Source organism: Panthera onca, chromosome A2 (assembly GCF_046562875.1).
Source record: "Panthera onca isolate mPanOnc1 chromosome A2, mPanOnc1 haplotype 2, whole genome shotgun sequence".
In the NCBI taxonomy this organism is placed as follows: domain Eukaryota; kingdom Metazoa; phylum Chordata; class Mammalia; order Carnivora; family Felidae; genus Panthera; species Panthera onca.
The window spans coordinates 137,733,109-137,756,917 of NC_138340.1; the positions used below are offsets into that span (position 1 = coordinate 137,733,109).

The following is a 23,809-nucleotide window of genomic DNA, read 5'->3' on the forward strand; positions in this document are numbered from 1 at the left end:
TTTAAGGTTAACACATCATCCCTAAGAACTCTAAGTCTTTAAAGTCAATTCAAGACTATACATCACAGTCCTCTTACTTTACAAACTAGGAACAAAGCAAGCCTTGAAAATGTAACTTTTAGGTAAAAATTAGACTTCTCCCCTAATCAGTATAGATAAAACCTCACTATTTCTAAGGGCCTTTAATCACTGTTATTCAGTAATCTAAGTTTAATTTTCAAAGGTATTTCAACAGGGGACTCTCCACATCTTCCCATAGCCATGGAAATGCAGACTCAAACCTCAGTAGTATATCTCATATAAATACTAAAAAAGGTGGATGGAGAGTGGGGGATTGAGGATGTTTTTGTGATCTGCTCTTCTGCTGGGTCACTTCATTTTGATCCTTCACCTTTACAAAGCATCTGAACCTTAGGTGTAGATTTAACTTCTCTCCATTCTCGCCATCTAGTGGTTTTAAGTGGTATAGGTTTGGTTTTAAGAAATATTCCTAATGACGCGGGGGGGGGGGGGGGGTACACGAAAAACAAAACGGTTGGCCGCGACAATTTCCTAGTCTCTCACCCCATCATTTAGCCATCACACGGACACCTTTAACTGCTTTAACCATTTTTGAGATCCGCAGAGATGCGCAGAGAGAAGGAAGGGGACGCACACTCACAGAGCCTCACGCCCCTTGACGCTGACATTTAGAAAAGGATTCTAAATCCTTCCTGTCATTCTCAAAGGACGGGAAAAGGAGTTGTGGCAAGACCTAGAGCGAGGAGACTGTCTGACTTTTCAGCAAGTTGGACAGATGACATATTAGCTCCTGCAACGTTCACATCTGGTTTGAACAAATAAAAAGAGAAAGAAAGAGGGAAAAACACTTAAAAAATTCCGCCGCGGGGCTCTGCAGGTCTTGCTACCCAGTAGCCCCCAGAAGACAACCAATTCCTGCGCGTTCCGCTCCGCTCACCCTCCTTCCCACCTTCTCTCTCTCTCTCTCCTTTTTTTTTTTTTTTTTTTTTTTTCCCTTTTTTTCCCACGCTCGCCGTGAACCGAGTCCCAGGGAGGCAGAAGCAAGGCACCGGTCCCCTTCCTCCTCTCCTCAACCAAACCACCGCAGCCGAGCGCGTGAAGCTTCCCTTTGTTCATCCAGGCTGCTCTCCTCCCCGGCAGATCCACCTGGATGCTCTCCCTCGGTGACATTTTGCGCCGGGGCTGGTGGGTGGCTGGGGTGGAGCGAGAGGAGCCGGAGGGGGCGGGGGCGGAGAAAGGTCAAGCCGAGGGAAAGGCAGGAGACGCCTTTCATAACCTGCGTGGCGGGGCGTGCGCGCGGTTATTTATTTATTTTCTCCTTATTTATTGATCGCACGAGCAGAGCGGCGCGGGGAGCCGGGGGAGATGCAGGACCACCCACTGGCGGGGAAGCAGCCAGCCGCCCTCCCGCGCCCCCGCGCTGCCGAGCGCCTCCTGCCTCTGCGCTCCGGCGATTGCCCTCGCCGGCCCCGGCCCCGGCCCCGGCCCCGGCTCCGGCTCCGGCCCCGCTGCGCCGCCGCCGCCGCCGCCGCCCGCCCGGCCGCCCCGCAGCCCCGCAGCCTCGCAGCCCCGCACCGCCCCGCTCGGGCCCCGGCGACCGCGGCGGCGCAGTAAGTTGGCAGGAGCGAGTCCCCTCCGTTCTCGCCTCCCCCGCACCTTTTGAACTTGTTGCTGCTGCTCGGCTCGCCTGCGCCTGGCTTTTGGAAGGTGAAAAGGAGGAGGGAAGCACAGAGGAATGGGGGAAGGGGAAGAAGAGCTCGCTTGAGCTTTATTTATGCCCTCTGGGCGCATCGGATTCGGCTGCTCGGGAGCTGCTTTCTCGGCTTTTCCCTTTCCGGGTGCACGGCGAGGAGAAAGTCTCTATGCAACTCAGCCCCGGCGCGCACTTTGCCAGGTATGTACCGCGAGCGAGGCGCGTTCTGCGCGGAGGCAGGTGCTGCTGCTGCTGCCGCCGCGGCGGCGGCGGCTGCCAGCTCCCGGCTTCTGTGACTGTCACACTGCACCTGGGCTGAACTTGAAAAGAGAGTGAAGGGGCCATTGGGCGAACGCTTTTGGCAGATACAAGGGGTGCTTGCAGACGAGGGGGAGGCGGATCTGTCTTCACGCCCCCCACCGTGCCCACCGCCACAGCACCTCCATCTCTGCAAATACGGCCCGAGGAGTGGAGGCGGCCACCGGACTCCCAAAGAGATATGGGGCAGCGGCTGTGACCGCATCTCGGAAGCTACAACAACAGGTCGCCTTTCTGAGACTCCTTTGGCGGGAAGGGCCACTTGGAAAGGGGAGGTTTGGAAGAGCTGCAAGGGAAGGTGGTAGGGTTCTCGAATTCATCAGAAGAACACCACTGAATGACTGTCCCTCGTTTTCTCTGTCCTACACGACGCGTACTGGCCCTACATTATCCGGACTGTGTCAGGGGAGAAATCAGACACCTGTCTGAAGAAATTGCTGCGCCTAAAGTCACCTGTGTACTTATTCGTGCCAGGAGTGGCCTGGCCCAGCTGCTGGAAGAGATCTGGTGAGGTTCTGCTGGGTGTGATTGTAAGGACGTTGTATATATACACACATTTTTTCTTTTTACAAATCCCTGCGTTGGAGGGAAACTTACCTTTCCGAGAACTGTGACTTCACCAGGAGCCCCGCCTTGGAGTAGGAGTGATACCTCCAGACCGCAGCTCTCAGTATTGGGTTCGACGGCCGGAAGCGGGTGAGTGTGGCGACTGTGAACCGCTGTAGAAGCCTGATCGCCCTTCGTGCCTCCGCTTCGAGGAACCATGGCGGCGGGTGTGGCCGCGTGGCTGCCCTTTGCTAGGGCAGCAGCCATTGGCTGGATGCCCGTGGCCTCGGGGCCTATGCCGGCTCCCCCAAGGCAGGAGAGAAAAAGGACCCAAGATGCCCTGATTGTGCTCAATGTGAGTGGCACTCGTTTCCAGACGTGGCAGGACACCCTGGAACGCTACCCGGACACTCTGCTGGGCAGTTCGGAGAGGGACTTTTTCTACCACCCGGAAACTCAGCAGTACTTTTTTGACCGTGACCCAGACATCTTCCGCCATATCTTGAATTTCTACCGCACCGGGAAGCTGCACTACCCTCGCCACGAGTGCATCTCTGCGTATGATGAGGAACTGGCCTTCTTTGGCCTCATCCCGGAGATTATCGGGGACTGCTGTTACGAGGAGTACAAGGATCGCAGGCGGGAGAACGCGGAGCGTCTGCAGGACGACGCCGATACCGACAACACGGGAGAGAGCGCGCTGCCCACCATGACCGCCCGGCAGAGGGTGTGGCGGGCGTTTGAGAACCCCCACACCAGCACGATGGCCCTGGTGTTCTACTACGTGACAGGCTTCTTCATTGCCGTCTCAGTCATCGCCAACGTGGTAGAGACAGTGCCCTGCGGCTCCAGTCCCGGGCACATTAAAGAACTGCCTTGTGGGGAGCGGTATGCGGTGGCCTTCTTTTGCTTGGATACAGCCTGCGTCATGATCTTCACAGTTGAGTACTTGCTTCGCCTGGCCGCGGCACCCAGTCGTTACCGTTTTGTGCGTAGTGTCATGAGCATCATCGACGTGGTGGCCATCCTGCCTTACTACATTGGGCTGGTGATGACAGACAATGAGGATGTCAGCGGAGCCTTTGTCACGCTCCGGGTCTTCCGGGTCTTCCGGATCTTTAAGTTTTCCCGCCACTCTCAAGGCCTGCGCATCCTGGGGTACACGCTGAAGAGCTGTGCCTCAGAATTGGGCTTCTTGCTCTTCTCGCTCACCATGGCTATCATCATTTTTGCTACAGTCATGTTCTACGCAGAGAAGGGGTCTTCGGCCAGCAAGTTCACCAGCATCCCTGCTGCCTTCTGGTATACCATCGTCACCATGACAACACTAGGGTAGGTGCCGTCAAGGGAAATGGGGTGGAGGTTGGATATCTGTGAGGTGACCGTGGACCCAATAAGGTTCTACAGTTCAGAGGAAATGCTTTTTTCTCTTTTCTAAGTGGGTTTAGGAAAGCATTATCCAAGTGGCTCTGAGTAACTCCTTATCCACGAAATGGGTATGATACAGAGATTGAAGTCATTTAGGGATTTGCTGGCCGGTGTTGAGTATGGATGCCTGAAGGTGACAAACACACAAAGAAATTTTAGAATTCCTGAATATAGGGAAGGATAATATTATATATATATATATATCAATACATAAAGATATGACAGTGAAAAACACAAAATTGGTGCCCAGTAAAGGTATGAATATGCATAATATGTATTGAAGTGCCTAGAGAGAGTTCCAGTGTATTCAAATGAAAAGTTTTCATGTATATTTGAAGTATTATTTTCATATAAATAGATACTTGTGGCATGCATTTTCCTCCTAAGAACCATAATTCTTATTTTACAACATTATAAAACACAGATTATACGTATCATTACCCAAGGATTTTGTAATATGTATATACATATTCATATACATGCATTTTCATTTTGGATGATAGGTTATGCGGTTTTAGAATATCAGGGCTGAAACTGATCAACCCTACAAAATGAAGTAGAATGATATTTGCAACATATCTTACACTATAAGTTCATAGTTTTAGAAAAAAGTCAGTAACTATCACTCACACAGTTTTTAGAAACTACAGATCCCATCAGGCAATGGGCCTATGACCATTAAATATACTTAGAAGGTAGAACACTATCTGGTGAGATTGATGGTCATCAGGGGCTGATCGTATTATAGAATTTTGTGCATTGTAATTTCCTTCTAGAATTCTTCTGTGTGTTCTTTTATTTGGGGATAATGGTGTTTTGCAACCCAATGGGCATATTCCAAATTAATGTGTTTTTTTTTTTAAATAAATATGAAGCTAGAATTAAGGTTTCTTTAGATGGTACAAAAAAGGAAAAGTATGAAATGATTTTTTTTATTTATTTATTTTTCAATGTTTTTTATTTATTTTTGGGACAGAGAGAGACAGAGCATGAAAGGGGGAGGGGCAGAGAGAGAGGGAGACACAGAATCGGAAACAGGCTCCAGGCTCTGAGCCATCAGCCCAGAGCCCGACGCGGGGCTCGAACTCACGGACCGCGAGATCGTGACCTGGCTGAAGTCGGAGGCTTAACCGACTGCGCCACCCAGGCGCCCCTGAAATGATTAATGTTAATCAAGCTGCAGAAAAGTAGCAGAATTTACATATTATAGGATCTAATAAAATAAAATGGTTAAAGTCTTTTACTTTTATGAGTTCTTAGGTAAGCCAAGTAGTGAGTGATGTTAGTGCCCTTTCTTCAGCTTTTCTTTGCTGCTTTTCTTGCATAGTTAATCAGTTCAATAAGGCTTTGGTAATGGCTGTAGGAAAAAAGTTATTCCCAAGGCTGCTTTTTTAAGTTTTGTGTCTGGCTAATCTAATTGTCTTCTTTAAATGACCATGTGGTTAAAGTCAACTTAATTTTATTAGCCATATTGTGTTCAGCAGAAAGTCTCATGTTGTCATATGGCCAGCTAATGGAATATCGTATATGTGAAGAATTTCTGGTGAAGTTAATTAAGAATTTATACTAAGCTAAAATACCATAGTATGATTTTGATTTTGTCTCACATATTTTTTAAGACCTACTGGTGCACTAGAAAAATGAATCAGTGAAAATCTATATCCTACTGCTTCTATGTGCTTTTTATCGTGTTGGTAGTTTTGTGACAAATTTTGAAGGTGATAACAGAATACCTTAACAGTGAAAGTGCTTATTTCTTATCAAAGAGAATTATATATATGTGTGTGGTTTGGGGGCTTATTGTCTTTTTATCATTTGAAATCTTTGTTAAGGACAATTGGATAGTGCAAATCACTATCAGGACGTCAAATCAGAAATGTGTATGAATAAAAAGAGAATTCTGTTTTAAGAGGAAATAAAAGAAACATTAAAAGGTTATATATATATATATATACACACACATATATATATATATATATACATGTATATGCATTTACATATAAAACTTGGTGTCTATGGTAGTGTTTTTCATGAAGAATCAGTGAATCATTTTAATACCATATACTGTCTATATGGTTGAATATCGGTATTATTATAATGAATATTGATGAGATGCTAATTTCATCTGGCTATAAGTTCTAGACATGAGAAGTTACTATTATTTTAAAATTTGTTTCCTGAAATGACTTTTTTTTGAAGTTTATTTTTATTAAATTCAGGGAAAAAAAGAGGAAGTTTTAACCATTAATGACATTTTCTTTATTATATAAACAAAATACTTATAAGCATATTTTTGAAATCATTTAAGAAACTGAATCATAATGCCTGAGTCAAATCTATGACATGGATTTATTAGTTCATATGTTCTGTATGTAAGTAGATTAGAAGAATTAATTATATATACTTTCTCAAAACTTGGAAACAAAATGGAAGTTACTTTTAAGACGTAAGTTTCACTGAAGTTGAAAATTTTAATTTTCAAGAAATTAAGTTAATTAATGATCCTGATGAAATATAGCAGTCATACTTTTAAGATGTAGAAATGTGGATGCAATCAAAATACAATCCATGTATTGAAAAATGTATATGAACATTTAAGAAAGTATATGCTTTATGATATGGAAAGTTTCTTAGATGTCTTCAGTTTCCTCATCAAAACATATTTATAATGTATTTTATTTTCCTGGAGAAATAGATTTTGTTTTAAATCCTGCCTGTTTGGTGTCTTTGGTTGCACTGTGATTCAACAGCTTTATTTAAGAACAGAAAATATTCAGCAAAAGCCATTGTCTGAATTTATTTTTTCACTCTAGTTTTATACTTACAGGCTGAAGTGTTAGGTATAAACTTTCTGGAAAATATGCAATAGTCTGAGTTAAGATCAAGCTGTGTCTGATAGATGACCAAGAATTTCCCCGTACATTTTCTGAACTCTTTTTACTTGGCTGTTATTTTTGATGGAGCTAATATTCATCAATTAATGATAATAGAAGTGAAAACGGAATCCTAAACAGTGGTTATCGAAAACCTAGCTCATATAAACATTATCTACATGAGAAGTAAAGGCAAGACCTTTGTAATTTAGGACTGACAGAATTATCTACTTCTCGGGTCCTTTGAAACAATTTCAGTTCGGTTTTGGGCTGAAGAAATGAGTGGGTCTGTCTTACAACTGTTGTGTGTTCATCGAATCATTCATTCTTATGCTCCCTGAAATCTCAAATATATCACTATACCATAACTTAACCATGCTTTTATATAACCAATTATTTGCTGCTAAAATTAATGCTTTGAAGTGTAATTTTAAGCCTACCCATTTCCTATTAAAGTAAGAAACCTTAAAAGCACAATTTAAAAAAATCAGTGAAAGAAAGAGTATCAGAAAGAATTTTTAGAAAAGTGTTTAGATTGAGTGGTCAAGTGTATCTGTTTTTTCACTTCATCTTTTCCTTCGGAGCATATTCATAGGCCTTCACTGGCCCTCAGTGCCCTTTTACTCCCCCCACCTCCCTCCTTTCCATAACGTAAACTCTAATTGCTGCCTTAAACAGCCTTGGGAGAAAAAGAACCTGGAACTCCTCTTTTGTTCTAATGACCCTTGGCAGATAGCATGCAGTAGTGGTGTTTCTTCCAGGTGGTAGTACTCAAATGGTACCAAGTTTAGGAAATTTTCAAATGTTTATCAGTGATCAAAAAAGATTTTGTAAAAACAATATTTAACAAGGTCCAGCATCAGTTTACCATTTATCGTACCTCAGGTTTGTGACTTGTGAGTTAGAAGTGGTACCAGGTGGCACATTAAATAATCTGAGGAGCTTGTATGGTAGCAACACCTGCATTTTTGGTCACGATCACTAACCACTTAGACCCTTGTTTTTAAACAGATTGTGGGGCTCCTGGGTGGCTCAGTCAGTTAAACGTGTGACTTGATTTTAGCTCAGGGTATGATCTCAGCGAGATCCAGCCCCGCGTTGGGGGAGGCTGCTTGGGATTCTCTTTCTCCCTCTCTCCTCCTGCCCTCCCCCTGCGTGTGCACGCGTTCTCTCGCTCGCTCTCTCTCAAATAATAAATACATTTAATAAAAAAAAAAAACATTGTATTACTCATGACATAAAAGTTAAGAACTTGAGAAATTTCTTATTACTTAATTTCTGTGGTCCACCACTCCTTTAATTTTAAAACAAAGTTGCTTTTATCAAAGTTTTCACTTGCGAAAGAAAGCTACTACATGGCATTTCTGTAAAGTTTTTGTTTAACATGCAGCTTTATGATTTTAACTACAGAAATTATATTCTGATTTCTGAACCAATCTAGGAAAACAAGAAGGGTGCTGTCATCAGAGACAAATATGGTAGAATTACATCTGTGCTCCCAGAAAACTTAGTGTAGTTGTCCATTTATAACTCTAAAAAAACTAGCACTATAATATTTCAATTTTAATAGGTTTACTAAATTGCTGTTTTGTGAAACAAAGAAGCAAAATAGTTTTTTTCACTGCAGTTTTCCTAACACTGTGTCAGTATCTGTGTATCCTCTTTTTGGAGTGGCATGATTGGAGAGGGATTATATGTAGAAATATGCCACATATGTTATACTTTATGTGCATACAAATGTGTTATATATGTCAAATACAATATATAAATATATTAAAGTATTACATTTTATATATCATATAATATAGAACATATACCTTACATAACACATATATGTTGTTAAGTATACATGATGAAAAAGAAGGAGCTTTTAAATATTTTCCTGCTAGCCATCACTATCCTGACTACATAGCTTTGGGGAATGTTGGGAGTATATCTTGCAGAATCATTTAAATAAATAGAAACTTTTCATTTACGCAGTTATTACTAAAAATGGGTAGAATTATTTTCCCCTGCACCAGCTTCTGCCCAAAATATTGCTAGCATGTTAATCAAATACATCTTTACAAGGTGGGAAGTACCAAATATTTCTCTTTCAGATGAAAGAGCCATACTATGAGTAACATCCATTTTTATTTTAGCATACCATGATATATATTTTTATTAAATTCTTTATAGAGTGTGTTAATTGTTGGGAGTTGAAAATGAACTTTTAAAGAAATGTAGACATGTAATATGTATTCTTCTTTTAGCATTAAGGTAACCAAACTTTAACTGTCTTTATTTTGTTTTAGTCATCATTTAAATATAGACAGTATTTGACATGACATACAGTTGTATCTTTTAAACGTGTGTATTTACCTAGCATTTTTCCTTTTCTTTTTTACAAGTATTTACTTGGTTGCCAAACAGAGGTATGTCAGGAAGAGATAATATGTGTTCTATCAGCACAGCATAACTAGAGTGGGATTGTGTTCTAATTTTCAGTGGGTCTGTTATGATACGGATACTTTTTATCCTTTCAGGATTTCCCTTTAGACTACAGATTAGCTTGGTCTTATTTTATTTGTAGAGTTACTTCATTTAATTCTGATGTCATGTCCCAATACTCATCTTTGAAAATGAGTTAATGAACTTCAAATGTCTTATTACCTAATTTCTAAACTTCTGGTGGAAAGAAACTTAGCTGTTACTCATTTACAGTCCATCATTTTCTACATGTAAGACTTTTGGGGGCTTACTGATAGTTACACAATTAGCAGCAGCATTTTTGTTATTTCATTTTTCACTCTTTTTTTTTTTTTTTTCCTCTCAAGACCATAAAACATTATCTAGGAATATGTAATAATAGCTATCTGGAAATTACTGCTGATACTACAGAGTAAGAAAAGGAATAAACTTTCTCTCTATTTCTCTGCTAGTTCTGCTCTCTGTGACTCACAGTACATTTCTCAGCATCACTGTTAGTCCTGCATTTATTTACATAGTACTGGGTTTTAGCATGATGGTACCCAGTTGACATAACAAAACCATGTGTTCCTGTTCAGTGAACTCTTAGGCTATTTGGAAGCAAACTATATGGTGGTAAGTATTTTACCTGGCCTAATAAAGAAGAAAATAAATCAATTATTTTGCTTGAATTACCTAAAAAGAGTTGGCCTGCGAGTTGTTAAAACTATACAATTTAACTTCTATTTCATTGAAAGAGCAGGAATGGTAAAAAGAATATTCACTGAGAAGGAAGTATTATTTATCCTTCAGAGCTATAATAATGATTTTACTCCCCCCCCCCATTCTCCATATGTCTTATACTGTTTTCTGATTACGTGTGTGTGTGTGTGTGTGTGTGTGTGTGTGTGTGTGTGTGTGTATCACCATTGTTCTACCACTGGCTTCAGCAGCTAGTTTTGGCAATGTGGGATATAGTGTGGTATTGAAAAGAAGCCCAGTACTGCAATAGCATCTCCACATTTCTGTGCACATTGACACTGCTTCTTGCTTCAGTAGATTCCATCGGAATTTTTACCCTTTAGTTTTCTCCTTTGAGAACCAGTCTTTACAGTGATTTTCTCCATGAAGCCTTCTCGACCTCCCATGCCTATGCCATCTATAGTTGGAATTACATTTGACATTAGTAATGTTATTTTATATATGTTACAGTTCTACTTCTTGCCTTCCTAACCAGATTGAAAGGCTTTTAGTATGGGTCCATACCTTTTGGGGACTTATTACCTATTAGTGCAGTGTCTAAATGTAGAAAAATCTACATTAAGGCTTTGCAAAATCATGGTGTGAGGTGATACCTGCACACCATGGAGAGCTCCTTCGTTTTGGAACAGTGCCATCTTGACATCAGCCATCATCTACTAATGTAATCTTTCGCTTTGTTCAATGTTAGGGAAAACTGGAATTTATTATTTGAACATTTTGTCTTTGTACTACAATCTGCCTTTTTTATTTTTCTTTTTGGACTTGGGAGGGCTATGAGACTCTTCCACTCTTTGATCTGTAACTGATTTTCTTCAAAAGTTAGAATTAATGGCTGTCGATGGTTATTTCCTTAATCAGTGTGCTTTCTGGTGAAGGCTGGTAAATTGAAAATCCTCTGGGAAGCATATGGAGATATCTTATAATGCAAATGAATCAGCACAGAAATGTACTTACTGCCTTCTCTTTCAACCTCAGTTCCCCCAGTAAACATGAGCTGGCCCTTTTTTTTCTTTATCTAAGCCCACTCATTAATGCATAAAATGGAAATGTTTAAAAATAGTGAAGTGTTATTTATAAATGACATACACAATACACGATAAATGTAGTCTATCAGAGAGAAGTTCCTATTTGAAGCGGTTAAAAGGCAGGTATGTAAAATGTACACATATATGTGGATCCACATTCTGGCATGGTGGGCTGCATTTTGCATTGGGAATTTTGACATGTCTGTTATGTAAAGAAGATCTGAATTATAAAAAGTGTGGGGAGAATAGGCAGTGAATTATCAGAAGTCACTAATGAGAAAAAATAACATTGAAAGAGTAGGATGACTGTTGAAATAATGTCAAATAGAATGGGAAGGTTTTGTTCTAAAAAGTGAAAGGTCTTGTCTTTTTGCTCTCATGTGGGCATGATTCTGCCATCTTCCTCATTCCCTTTGCTTTTAAGAATAACAATAATAGTGCTTTTGGAAACCCAAAGTTTTACCAGTAGCATATCTCTCAGGAAATCAAAATATGACTCATAGAGTTGGTTTCAATTTAATAGACTTTTGTTGATCACTTACTACTTGTCACTGGCCACAGCAGTAAACATAACTGCCAATTTCCTAACCTTAAGAATTGTGTTTTCTAGTGACAAAGGCAGAAAGAAAACCACACCAAGTACTGGTGGGTGCTACAAATAAAATAAGCATGGGGTAAGAAATGTATTGTTCTGGATAAGAGACAAAGACCTTTGTAAAGGGAATATTTGAGACACAGACCTTTGTAAAGGGAATGGCTAACTGGAAGGATGGAGTGAGTTCTGTGAATATCTGGATAAAGAGCTTTTGGTGAAGAGAGGCAATAAGTAAAAAGACCTCAAGGAGGGAGGAGACTTGTTGTATTCCACCTAAGGCCACGGTAATTAAAACAAAGGGAAGGAGGGGCTTGGTAGCAAAGGCTGTCTGAAAAGTAGTAGGGACAAGATAGCTCAGGACATTGTAGACCATAGTAAAGACTTCTGGTTTTATTCAAGACATAATGGGGACACATTAGAGAACTATGAGCATGGTAAAGATAGGATATGATTTTTGTATTAAAATGTGCATAAGCTCCGAAACATTTAACATTTTTTTAAGTGGTCATTTTAACATTAATTTCTTCACATGTATAAATCCTCATCCTTAGTTAGACTCATTATACTTACCTTAAGTTAAAATTTATATCCAGTTACTCATGAGATTTTCCAGAAAAAATGCAGTATTTTATAAGAATGCATGATTAAAGTATTCCCAACAGACAAAAATAAAACTAGTTCAAATGAGAAAATGAATTCCACACTTGAGCTGAAAGGACAAAAGTGTTTCTCAATAGATGTGGAGCTATCTAGGAAGTGACTAGGGATTATTATTTATTTTGAATATAGATTTTCCGGCTTACAGTTATCAGTTCTAATGTTAATTTTCAAGAATATCATATCTGCATTGATACTACAAGAATATTTCCATTTCTTTTTTTCTCACTTTGCGGTAGGTACATGTGTCCATGTTCAGGGGTTTTGTTGTGAGTTTGAAAGAAAAAATAGTTTACATGTCTTAAAAATTGCCAGAGGATATGTATTTTTAAGCCCAAATCAAATTGGAACCATGCATGTAGCAGATGTGTATACGTAATGAAACTTAATAGAGTTTCAGTGCTTTGGTAAGAATCACCATGCTGGAGATAAAGCATAATCATGGAGAGAACTTGGGTTTGGAAGAACAAGAGTTGGATTGCCAACATAAAAATTAAAAAAAAAAAAAAGTGTGTTTCCTAGACAAGCAACTTATGGAAATAGTACCTGACTCTAAGGGCACTCAACATGCCATCTCACTGTGGCATTCTGCTTCCATTAAAACATCTGTCCTACACATCATTCTGCATCCCGACCAGTACTTCTATCTGGAGACTTGACTTCGGAGGGTTGTAAGCTGGGATTCATGAGGGTCATAACAAAGGAAAAAGTACTGGTATTCCCTGTTCTTTGCACGTGAAGTTGATAATGACAATTACATTGTCAAACTACTAGACTTTTTTTTTTTTTTTTTTTTTGAATGGGGAGCTAGTTTGTTTTCATCTCATTGTGGAAGTTGGAACTATTATAACCCTACACCATTCTAATACATTTTGGAAAAGGGAAATCCTTATACATATTGTTTTAGATCACACTGTGGAACTTTTGTTTCCAATTCTTCTCAAATGTGGTGTTTGGGAATGAAAAGCAAACACATGTATTTGTATTCTTCTTAACTTAGATCAACTTAGTAATTCACATTGGACACTACTGGATCAGAAAAGAATGTATCTTATGGATTTCACTAATATTTGATTTTTTGTTTCAGTCTAAAGGTATTAAAATCATGGAATTTTGATTTGCAAGGATCTTTAGAAATCATCTTGTGGAAACTTATCAATTTATGCTTGGAAAATGCTAGGAAACAAAATCACAGAGCTAGTTAGTGGAAAAACAAAGCTTGATTTCTGGGGGATCTTTTGAAGTCTAATGCTCTTTAGAGCACAATTCACTGGAAGTCTTTTTTTCTCCATATTTCTTTCTTTATTGTATAACCTATTTTCATCATTAAACAAAATAAAGTAGTAAAACTAGTGCACATACACGTATATATGACTAGGTCGTAGTCCTCCATATATATATAAATATATATATATATTTATATATATATATTTATATATATATTTATATATATATTTTTTATATATATTTATATATATATATATTTTTATATATATATATATATTTATATATATATATTTTTATATATATATATATATTTATATATATATATTTTTATATATATATATATCCCCATTAGACAATAAGTTATATAAAGTTATATATATATATATATATATATCCCCATTAGACAATAAATTATATACATAAAACTTATTGTCTAATGGAGACTTTGAGCTAGTAATGCAGATTAATAAATTCATACAATCTTATCCTGTCATTTTTCCCTAGGTCATCTGCTACTTATTAAATCTTGTTCAAACTAAAGAGAATTACTTATTAAATTGAAGTTTCAACTCTGAATTTTATTTTATTATTTATTTATTTAAAATGTTTATTTGTTTGTTTTGAAAGAGAGAGAGGACACACAAGTCAGGGAGGGGCAGAGAGACAAAGCGAAAGAGAATCCCAAGCAGGCTCCGTGCTGTCAGTGCAGGGCTTGATGTGGGGTTCGAACTAAGGAGCCATGAGTTCATGATCCGAACCCAGATCAAGAGTCAGACACAACCAACGGAGCCACCTAGGCACCCCTCAACTCTGAGTTTTAGACAATTATCTAAAGCTATGATTTGTTAATTTTATTATCAGCGGTGTTGAAAGCAGGGTGTGAAATCAGTGTCAAATCATTTGTCTGAAAAGTTGCAATTCAAATTTTGGAATATCAGATGTGTTCCTAATTTGATCCCAAAAGATCATGTTATGTTTTCTTCATTAAATGAAAAGACATGTTAAGGTTCAAATGAAAGAATATCTTAAAATATTTTTCATTTAAACACCATAATAAAGAATATATTTTGAGGAGATTGTCTCAAGCTTGCTTCAATAATACATTTCCAATTTGAAAAACATATAAAATGTCATTTTTATATACATTTATATGTCATTTTTATATCCCTGGAATTACTGTAGGGAAAACAATTCCTTCTTTAATTCCTTTGAATTTTTGAACAAGTTAATATTCTGAAAAAATTAGGTAATAAGCAGATACCTCCAGTACTTTAGGAGAAATCTTCAAGATGAAGCCTAATTGATAAATCATAAGAAAATACCTTACATTTCAATAGAGTGTATTTAAAAGAGCTAAGCCTTTGATACTGTGAGCTTAAAGAGGTAAACCAAGTTGCTTTTGTTTAATTCCACATACATAGAATTTAATTAATTATTATCCTTTTTCATAATACACTTCTATCATTGATTCATTCATAGTCCTCTATCATTTTATTTAATACATTTTAGTAATGTAATATGGACAAGTGAACTTATCCCCAAACTAAAGCTATATCATTGGTATTGACTTACAGTGGTTGCTAACCATTAGCACCTCTTTTTCCGTTGTGTCCCGCTGTCTTTCTCTGCTGGAGATAACCATCATCCTGTATCCTATATTTATCATTCTTAAAATGATACTTTTAATTGGGAGATTTGGGGCGCCTGGGTGGCTCAGTCGGTTAAACGTCTGACTTCAGCTCAGGTCACGATCTCGCGGTCTGTGAGTTCGAGCCCCGCATCGGGCTCTGGGCTGATGGCTCAGAGCCTGGAGCCTGCTTCCGATTCTGTGTCTCCCTCTCTCTCTGCCCCTCCCCCGTTCATGCTCTGTCTCTCTCTGTCTCAAAAATAAATAAAACGTTAAAAAAAATTTAATTGGGAGATTTTGTTAACCTTATGAAAGTATATCATGGTGTACACAGCCTTTTGGGCTCTTTCATGTAATACATCATCAAGGTTTCTATGCATTGTAATTTATTTTTTGGCTGCTACATAATATCTCATTCCATTATGTGATTATTCTACAGTTTATTCAGCCACTCTCTTGATGATGACTTTCAAGTTGGTTCTAGATTTTTTTGAAGAGTGCTTATATGCAAATTGTTGGCATGTGCAAATGTCTCTCTTGCATATATAACCTGGAATGAAATTGGTGGGTCATAGGTGTGAATGTTCCACTTTGGAGATATAGCCAGTTTTCCCAAAGTTGCTTCCATTAGCTGAAAATAAATACAGAGAATTTCAAAAAAGATTTCTATGAGGCAGTGGGATGTAATGGGAAGAGGAAGTGCATATGGTTAGATATAAGTCACTGTGAAGAAATTAAGAATGGTTTTTATATTGGCACTATTTTTACCTTGATCTCTTTGAAATGAGAAGGTAATATAATTGTAGCAATCCTAACTTGTACTGTATTTAACTCCATGGTTTGTACTTGGATTTTTCTTTTTCTTTCAACCCAAAAAGATTTACTTTGGTCAACACTGCATTTATAGTTTCACAAGGTGAAATAATTTGGTTAACTTCAACTTTGTGTTTGAACTCAAGGCCAATATTATGAAAACATCAGACCTGAAAATATCTTGCAAAGCTTGGTTTACTCTTTCATCTGAAATTAAGAATGAGGATTGAAATTGATATTCAGTTGGTTTTCTGACACTTTATAGCATCTTATAAAATGTTACATATAACTTTCTACAAGTGTGTACAATCAAGAAACTATTCACATCTCTCCATTGATATTGTCTAATTTATCACAATATTACTGCAGTTAGAAAAAATTGTGCTAATTTCAAGGCATCTCATAGACATTTAGAAGGAGATACATTACTGTGAAACAGGATGTATGAATAAATGTCAAGAGGAAATTACCTCCATTTCAGGAAATTCTTAATTATGGAAATTAAAATGAGTATTATTTCCAGTTCTTCATGGATGACCTTGCATTTTTTTGTTTGCGATAGAAGGCAAGTGTTTTGAAAATGCATAGATAACTTACAGTGTATATATGTTGATCCATTTATTTTTAAAAATATAGTATTTGTGCTTTTGGCTTTAAAAATTACATGAAGTTGATATAAAATGTCAGAAGATAATAGTAAATATTCTCATAAAAAAGAAAAGAATGTAATTTACAAAATGGCTATAAACTCTTTTCTATGGAAACAGGCACTTTATTCAGGATTGGCATGGTTTTAGAGCAGTAAAAACTAAAGTGCCTATTGATTTCACAGAGAACTTTATTATTTTCATGTGAAGGGCCCAAATACCTTCATACTCACCTAAATGAAAAGTAAGATTATTTTATTTCAAAATTAAACAGAGTTGGTTTTTAGTCAGGTAGCAAATTTTAGCAATGTGTTCTGAAATATACTAATTGAAGCCAAACATTGAATAAACTAAAAAGTCACTTCACATAAATCACATTATTTTACTTCTGTCTCTTCATTATTTTCCACAATTCGACAGTGTCCAGTTACTGGATCTATATTTGTTATTTTAAATATTACTAAAAAATGTGTTAATGTATAATATATACTCAGATATACTTTTTTTTCAGATATACTTTTTAAAGGCACAAACATACGTGATTACAAAATGTATGAATATGTAAATAAATATTACATACACGTACATAAGTTGATACACACATACTCTTTCCTTTTATTTTTCTGGGAGGACACAAAATGAATTATTGGTGATAATACTTTTATGAAGTGGGGGAACAATTTTATACTTCATTTTGTAACTTTTTGTATTTTTTTTTCTTTCCAATAGCCTGCAGAACTTCTGTTGGAAAAAGACTCTCTGGTGACATTTGAGGCCTTTCCCTTCATATATTTTCTATATAAAAATCTTACCAGATGTTACTTAAAATTAGGTCTCTTCTCCTACAATAACCCTTTTGATGATTCACGCAAGAAGGTCTTAAATATAGATGGTAATATATTAGAAACGGCCTGGATTTAAATACAAGCTCCATGATATTGGTTAAATTACTTAAATTCTGTTTACTTGAGATTCCCTATTTTTAAAAATAGATTAGCAATACCTATCTCATAGGACGTCAGTGGAAATTAAATGTAAATATGCAAACTTCTTAGAACAGTACCTTCTACATAGGTTCTATATGAAGGATTACTATTACATTGTTATTATTAAATACATGATATTAATAATATTAAATGTAGTACTTTTTTTTTTCTTTTTGCATAAGACAAAGTAGTAAGGGAGTAGGAAGAAACTTTGGGAGGTGATGGATATGTCTGTGGCCTTGATGGTGGTGATAGTTTCATGGGTGTATAATTATCCTCAAACTCCTCAAATTGTAGACATTAGGTATGTACAGCTTGGAAGGAAGGAAGGAAAGAAGGAAGGAAGAGAGGGAGGAAACTAAGAATAGAAGGGAAGAAAGTTCCTAGTGGATCACTCAATGGACAATTAGGCAGGAGAAGATTTTTGAAAATGAAGAGATACTGATTGAACATACACCTTAAGTGAAGAGGTATTTCCTATTTAGAAACTGGAATTCTGAGTCATCCTATAAAACTTTTTGTTGCTGTTGAAAATTCAATAGTTAATGAGTTTGGGTTACCAAATGATAAAAATTTTACATCTCTGGCAAACTTGTTTTAAAATTATATGCTTAATCATTCCTTTATTATTTTTTTATATCTGCCAATTTTCAGAGAGGGTATGCAACAATTTGCTGTCAAATGAACCAAAGGATTAAATAAGTGCCAAGTATTAAAGATGAAGCGGAAATGATGGGGAAAAATAATTATGTTAAATAAAGCATTAGTGAGCATAAAATCAGCTCTGAATTTCCTGGCAGCCAAAGAAAAGAGGGAAAGTGTAGCATGTTTCACAGCTCTGTTTATCCAAGAAAAGAAAGTATCTTACTTTCTGATGAGGTTTTTTGTTTTTGTTTTTATTTTTTTAGAAGAGGTAGAGTCTAAGATAATCCAGTCATGTGGATCCTTGTAAGCTGGTTATTTACCAACCTAGTGAACAGTGTCTGCACCAATATTTTCACAAAATATTTAGAACTATTTTTGATTTGGCACTTTTTATGAAAAGTACATAATATTGTAAGGAGATAAAGGCATTTCCATAGGAAATATAAATGACATGATCAAAATGTATATAAATTCCACATAACAAGATTCATATGTAGAGTTCAGCAAATTTTGAGTGATGTTTCTTACTGTGGACCAAAGGCCACCAGAATTAGGATCAACTCAGTCACTTATTAAAAATGCATATTCTTCGCATTCACCTAAAACAAATCATCTCTGGAGATGGGAACCATGACAACTGCATTTTTGCTTCTCACATCAAATTTTAAGAACCACTGATCTGGAAGAATGTATCTTGAGCCTATCTCTACTGTTATCATCCTGGAATATTACTGACGTTGAGTTAGAATTTTCAAATAAGGTAAAAAAACAAACCATGTAAAATAATGTTCCAGACAAAGTAGCTAAAGTGATGGTTTTCAGTATTACTTAATAGACATATATAGAGAGAAACATAGATAGAAATTCAATAATCTTCAATATAGGTGATAAACTATTTTTTGCAAAAGCCCTGTTCTATTTTGTGCTAAGAAGTAAGGTTTCATGGATAATAACCATTAGTACTAGTATTCTGGAGAACAACTGGAATAAAGAAGACACTGCTTCCTTTGGGGAATTTAAAGTTGTAACCTTTTAAAGTTATTGATTTCTTAACTGGCAGGGATGAGTGGAGGCCCAAGTTAACTGACCAATTGATCATAATGAAAGTAAAGTATGTGGTGTCTTGGATCAGAGACTCAGAAGAAGGGAAGAGCTTATGAGGAACAAAACAACACCATTCATAAAGATAATCTAAATCTCATGAGATGAGAATTTTCTTCAGTTAAGTTCTTTTTTCTCCCTTTTTTTTCTCTTTTGCCTTATATATAACCATGAAGTTGATTTGCAAGGATTTTCTTTCCAAAGAGGATAATTTTTAATCACATGCTAAAAATTTCAACCTGGAGGGTCTAAAGATAGAAAATAGGGGCACCTGAGTGGCTTAGTGGGCTAAGCATCCAGCCCTTGATCATGATCTCAAAGTTGGTGAGTTCAAGCCCTGCTTGGCATTCCCACCCTGCCCCCATCCCCACCTGTGCATATTCTCTCTCTCTCTCTCACAGAATAAATAAATAAACATTTTTTAAAAAGATAGAAATCAAATTACTGGTGGATTCTTAGATCATAATGGAGCATAGAGGGAGGTTTTATGTAAAAACCTACTGAATGGCTGATTTGATGTTGAGCTTTTTAATTGACTCTTCATGATGTTAGCCTGACCAAAACTACTTTCTGTTATTTCCTGATAGATCTAGGAAAGTATGCAATAAGCCTTTTCTCACACAACCTAGGTGCAGAGAGAACTACCTTGTGAAAGGCTGATTGAAGATTAATATGGCCAGGAATTGAAATTCACTTTTTGCCTTGGAGGATGCCATCTGATTAGCTATGGTTACAGGATTTCTGGTCATCATCATTCGTAAAAAGAAGAAAACTAGAGTCAAAAGTTGTAATTCAGTTATAAAGTTCTGATAAATATAATGTCATGCAAATTCAGATGTTGCTTAGTATTAAGGTAAGAAGGTCTGAGATGACATTTTGAAATTTTGGTTTGCAGTGAGATAATTTAGATGATGCATGTTTATCCTAAATCAGATAAATAGGAGGGAAAGTCTTACAATCCTTCTGTAATGCCTCTTCCTGAACAGAATATTCATGGAGACGGAGAGGGAAATGGAGAAAGATGTGTAAGGAGATAATCTGTTACAATGGAGCAAGGAAGGGGGCCCGTACTCTGTGGTAGACACCATAAGTTTAGACACAAACAGTATTATTTTTCATACCATGCATCAACTGTCTCCCTTGCTTTACCACATTTTGATTCCTACTGGCAAGAGATAAATGAAAATATGCTAAATAATTACCCAATAAAATGGAAGACATGACACCAAAATTGGACTACTCTAGTAAAAACATGTTTAAGTTCAAACAGCTAGAAGTAACTTTTAAAAATCAGGCAAACCCTTTTAGCTAAAATAAAAAGCTAGAGCCAAACATAATAGAACATGTTCTGAGAAACAAGTGTGAATTTTGATATATGAAGTTCTTCTGGGAGAATATCAGAAAAGATTCAGCAGAAAATTAATGTCCCTGATCAGGTATCCCAGTAAAAGAACTTTATGCTTCTACCAAAGATTTGAGCCTTGAGCCACAAAATAAATAAGTTCTCTTATCTTCCTGCAGAAAAGATCAGTGGATTGGCCGACAGCACTAGCTGTCCCTTCCCTGCACCTCAGGCCAGACTTAAACATCAGCCAAATGCCACACATACCATGCTTGCAAGTTGTGACCTGCTAGTGGAATCTGGAATAATGGAAACAAATGCTTTGTTTTGTTTTCACTTTCAATCCAAGATACATTTTAGTTGGATCTATAATTCCCGTTCATCTGTATTTTAGTTAAGAGGAATTGGTTTTACTGAAGAGCTAGGCATAGCTTGCATCGCATTTCTGTTTATTTATAGTATCTCTAGGAGCCAAATAAGGAAAAAAAGAAATCCATGGATCTGTAATGCTCTACCTGTAGACTTGTGTTTAAAGTGCCTCAATATGCCTGCTGACAAAAGTTCTCTCTTCGAAGAAGGTCAGACTTGAGCTGAATTCTCCCCCACAGGTTTATAACAATATCTAGAACATTGCTTTGTAGATCACAGATGCTGAATAAAGATTTATTTTATTTTTTTTTCTTTTTACTGTAGAGTTAAAGGTCCAATTCATCTTGGGAACTTACATCATTCATAATACAGTTGACCGTTGAAGCCCATGTGGGGTTTAGGGGTGCCGATGCCCCCCTCATGCACAGTTGAATATCTGCATATAACTTTTGACTCCTCTAAAACTTAACTACTACTAATAGCCTACTGTTGACTGAAAGCCTTACCAGTAACTTGAGCAGTCTATGAACACATGGACAGTCCGTGAACACATATTTTGTATGTTGTATGTATTATATACTATATTCTTATAATAAAGTAAGCTAGAGAAAAGAAAATGTTTTTAAGAAAATCATAAGGAAGAAAAAATGCATTTAAGATACTCTACTGTTTTTATCAAAGAAAATCCATGTGTAAGTGGACCTTCAAAGTTCAAAGCCATGTTGTTCAAGAGTCACCTGTACTTTCTAGCTACTTCTCTCTCAATTACACATCCTTGGACACAACAGTATCTGCATACAGAAGTAAAATTTCCACAAGTGCAAAGTCTTCAGCTCAAACATACATTTTAAAAAAATGATATGTGAAATAAACTATTAGAGTTTTGATACTTTTTTATTTTTTATTCATAGACACTTTTCAAAATATGCTAATTGGTTCCTCTATAAAACTGTTTTCCAAATCCTTATTCATTTTCCTTAACCATTAAAAGAAACCCCTAAATTTCTGTGCTGTTTCTTTCACCTCTATGCTGTTGGCTCATAGCTATACATATCTACCCTGGGCCATGCTTCTGAGCTTCAGACAATAATTTCCTGATTTATGCCGTCAGGAAATATTATGCCCTTAGTTTTTATGGACAATCAGCATAAGTAATGGCCATATAGAGAATATTTCTAAATCTAATGCAAAACCATTAGACATAGAGTATTGTCTAGCTGGCACATTACTCACTATCCCATATTATTAAGAACTATGAAAATATAAATATTAGAAGTTTTTCTTATATGCTAACTCTGTTAGAATTTGGATGTTTCCTGTGCGACTGATGAGAAAAATTCTCAGGCATGTCCAGGGTCACCAGTAATGGGTGCCATGACCAATTAGTGATGACAGTCATAGTAGGGGATAGAGGAGAGTTTCCTTACCTGACATAAGCAAAGTCTCAGTGGCAAAAAAAAATTAAGGGCATATTCTGGGCACAGTGTGTAGATTACTTTGGCACTAAAATGTCTGTTGAATGTTGACCGAACAAGTCACTTGTCACTTTTTAAATCTTAATAAATTCTGCTATGAGTGGATTTGAAAGTAATCATTATAACATAAATAATGATCTCTGCACTTAACAATTATATTAGTACTCGTATTTGTGCTTTCACCTTTCTAATGTGTTTTTACTTTCATAAGTGATCAATAATTATCCATGGAATGCATGAAGTAATAAATTACAAATGTCTTTCTGAGCACATAAAAATTTGATTCATATTTATGAAATGGGAGAAATAATTTTAGCAGGAGGATGGAGAAGAGATTGACTTAGATGACATTTGAATCTTGTTTTATGGTCTTAACACTTGAGACCCCCAAATAATCTGTGACATGACAGATTTACCTACTTTACCTCACTATAATAAGGTTCTCTGTAACTATCTCTCACCGTCACCTTAAGATTGGTATTTAGTAATAATCTATGAAATTGATGTACATTAGGTGTTGCACACAGTCTAACATACCAGAACACTGTTGTTTAACAGAAACAAATATGATGCCCAGAAACACAGAAAAACAAATGCACAGTCATATACAAACCTAGCAAGTAAACACAGAATCCAGATTTCATTTAACTCAACTTATTGACTGTTCCTATGTGCCAGAAAATATACTTGGCACTATGAAGAAACGATATAAGTATGAGAGAGTATGTTCTGTGCAAAGCTGGGATTTTAAATCCTGGCTCTTCTCACTGGCTGACTCTGCAGAGCCTGGAGGCAGTTTAAAAATATATTTGTGTTTGTATGATATAAAATGTGTGAGGAACTTTTTAATGCTCTGAAATGAGCGATCGTTTGCCTGAGTTGGAAGGAACAAAAGTCAGCCATCAATTCTTGTAGTGAAGTTAGAGTCCATGGAGCATATGAAATTGCCAGGATATTTGAACATGGTTTTTGTCCTTTCAGTACCTCCTTTCCTCCTTTTAGGCCCATCCTAGTAAATAGGAAAAAATGGCTAGGATGCATGTAAGCTTTTATTTTATCCTTTAATTATGAATTTTTATTTATTTTGTTTTTAAGTTTTTATTTAAATTCATGCATGTAAGCTAACTTTTGAGCTGATTACTATACCAGTTGTTTTTCTCTTATTTTTTGTTGGTTAAACATAATTGATATTTGCTTTTTTCCAAATAGTT

At 37.0% G+C, this 23,809-nt stretch overlaps 1 protein-coding gene across 1 annotated transcript in view; it reads left to right on the forward strand.

The window, feature by feature from the left end:
- The first annotated feature begins 1,049 nt into the window (after positions 1-1,049).
- KCND2 (potassium voltage-gated channel subfamily D member 2) overlaps positions 1,050-23,809 on the forward strand; it is a 493,576-nt gene continuing 470,816 nt past the window's right edge. The window contains exon 1 of the mRNA XM_060632969.3: positions 1,050-3,910. Coding sequence (XP_060488952.1) covers positions 2,796-3,910 — 1,115 coding nt within the window. The 5' untranslated portion in view covers positions 1,050-2,795. The remainder of the gene's footprint in view (positions 3,911-23,809) is intronic.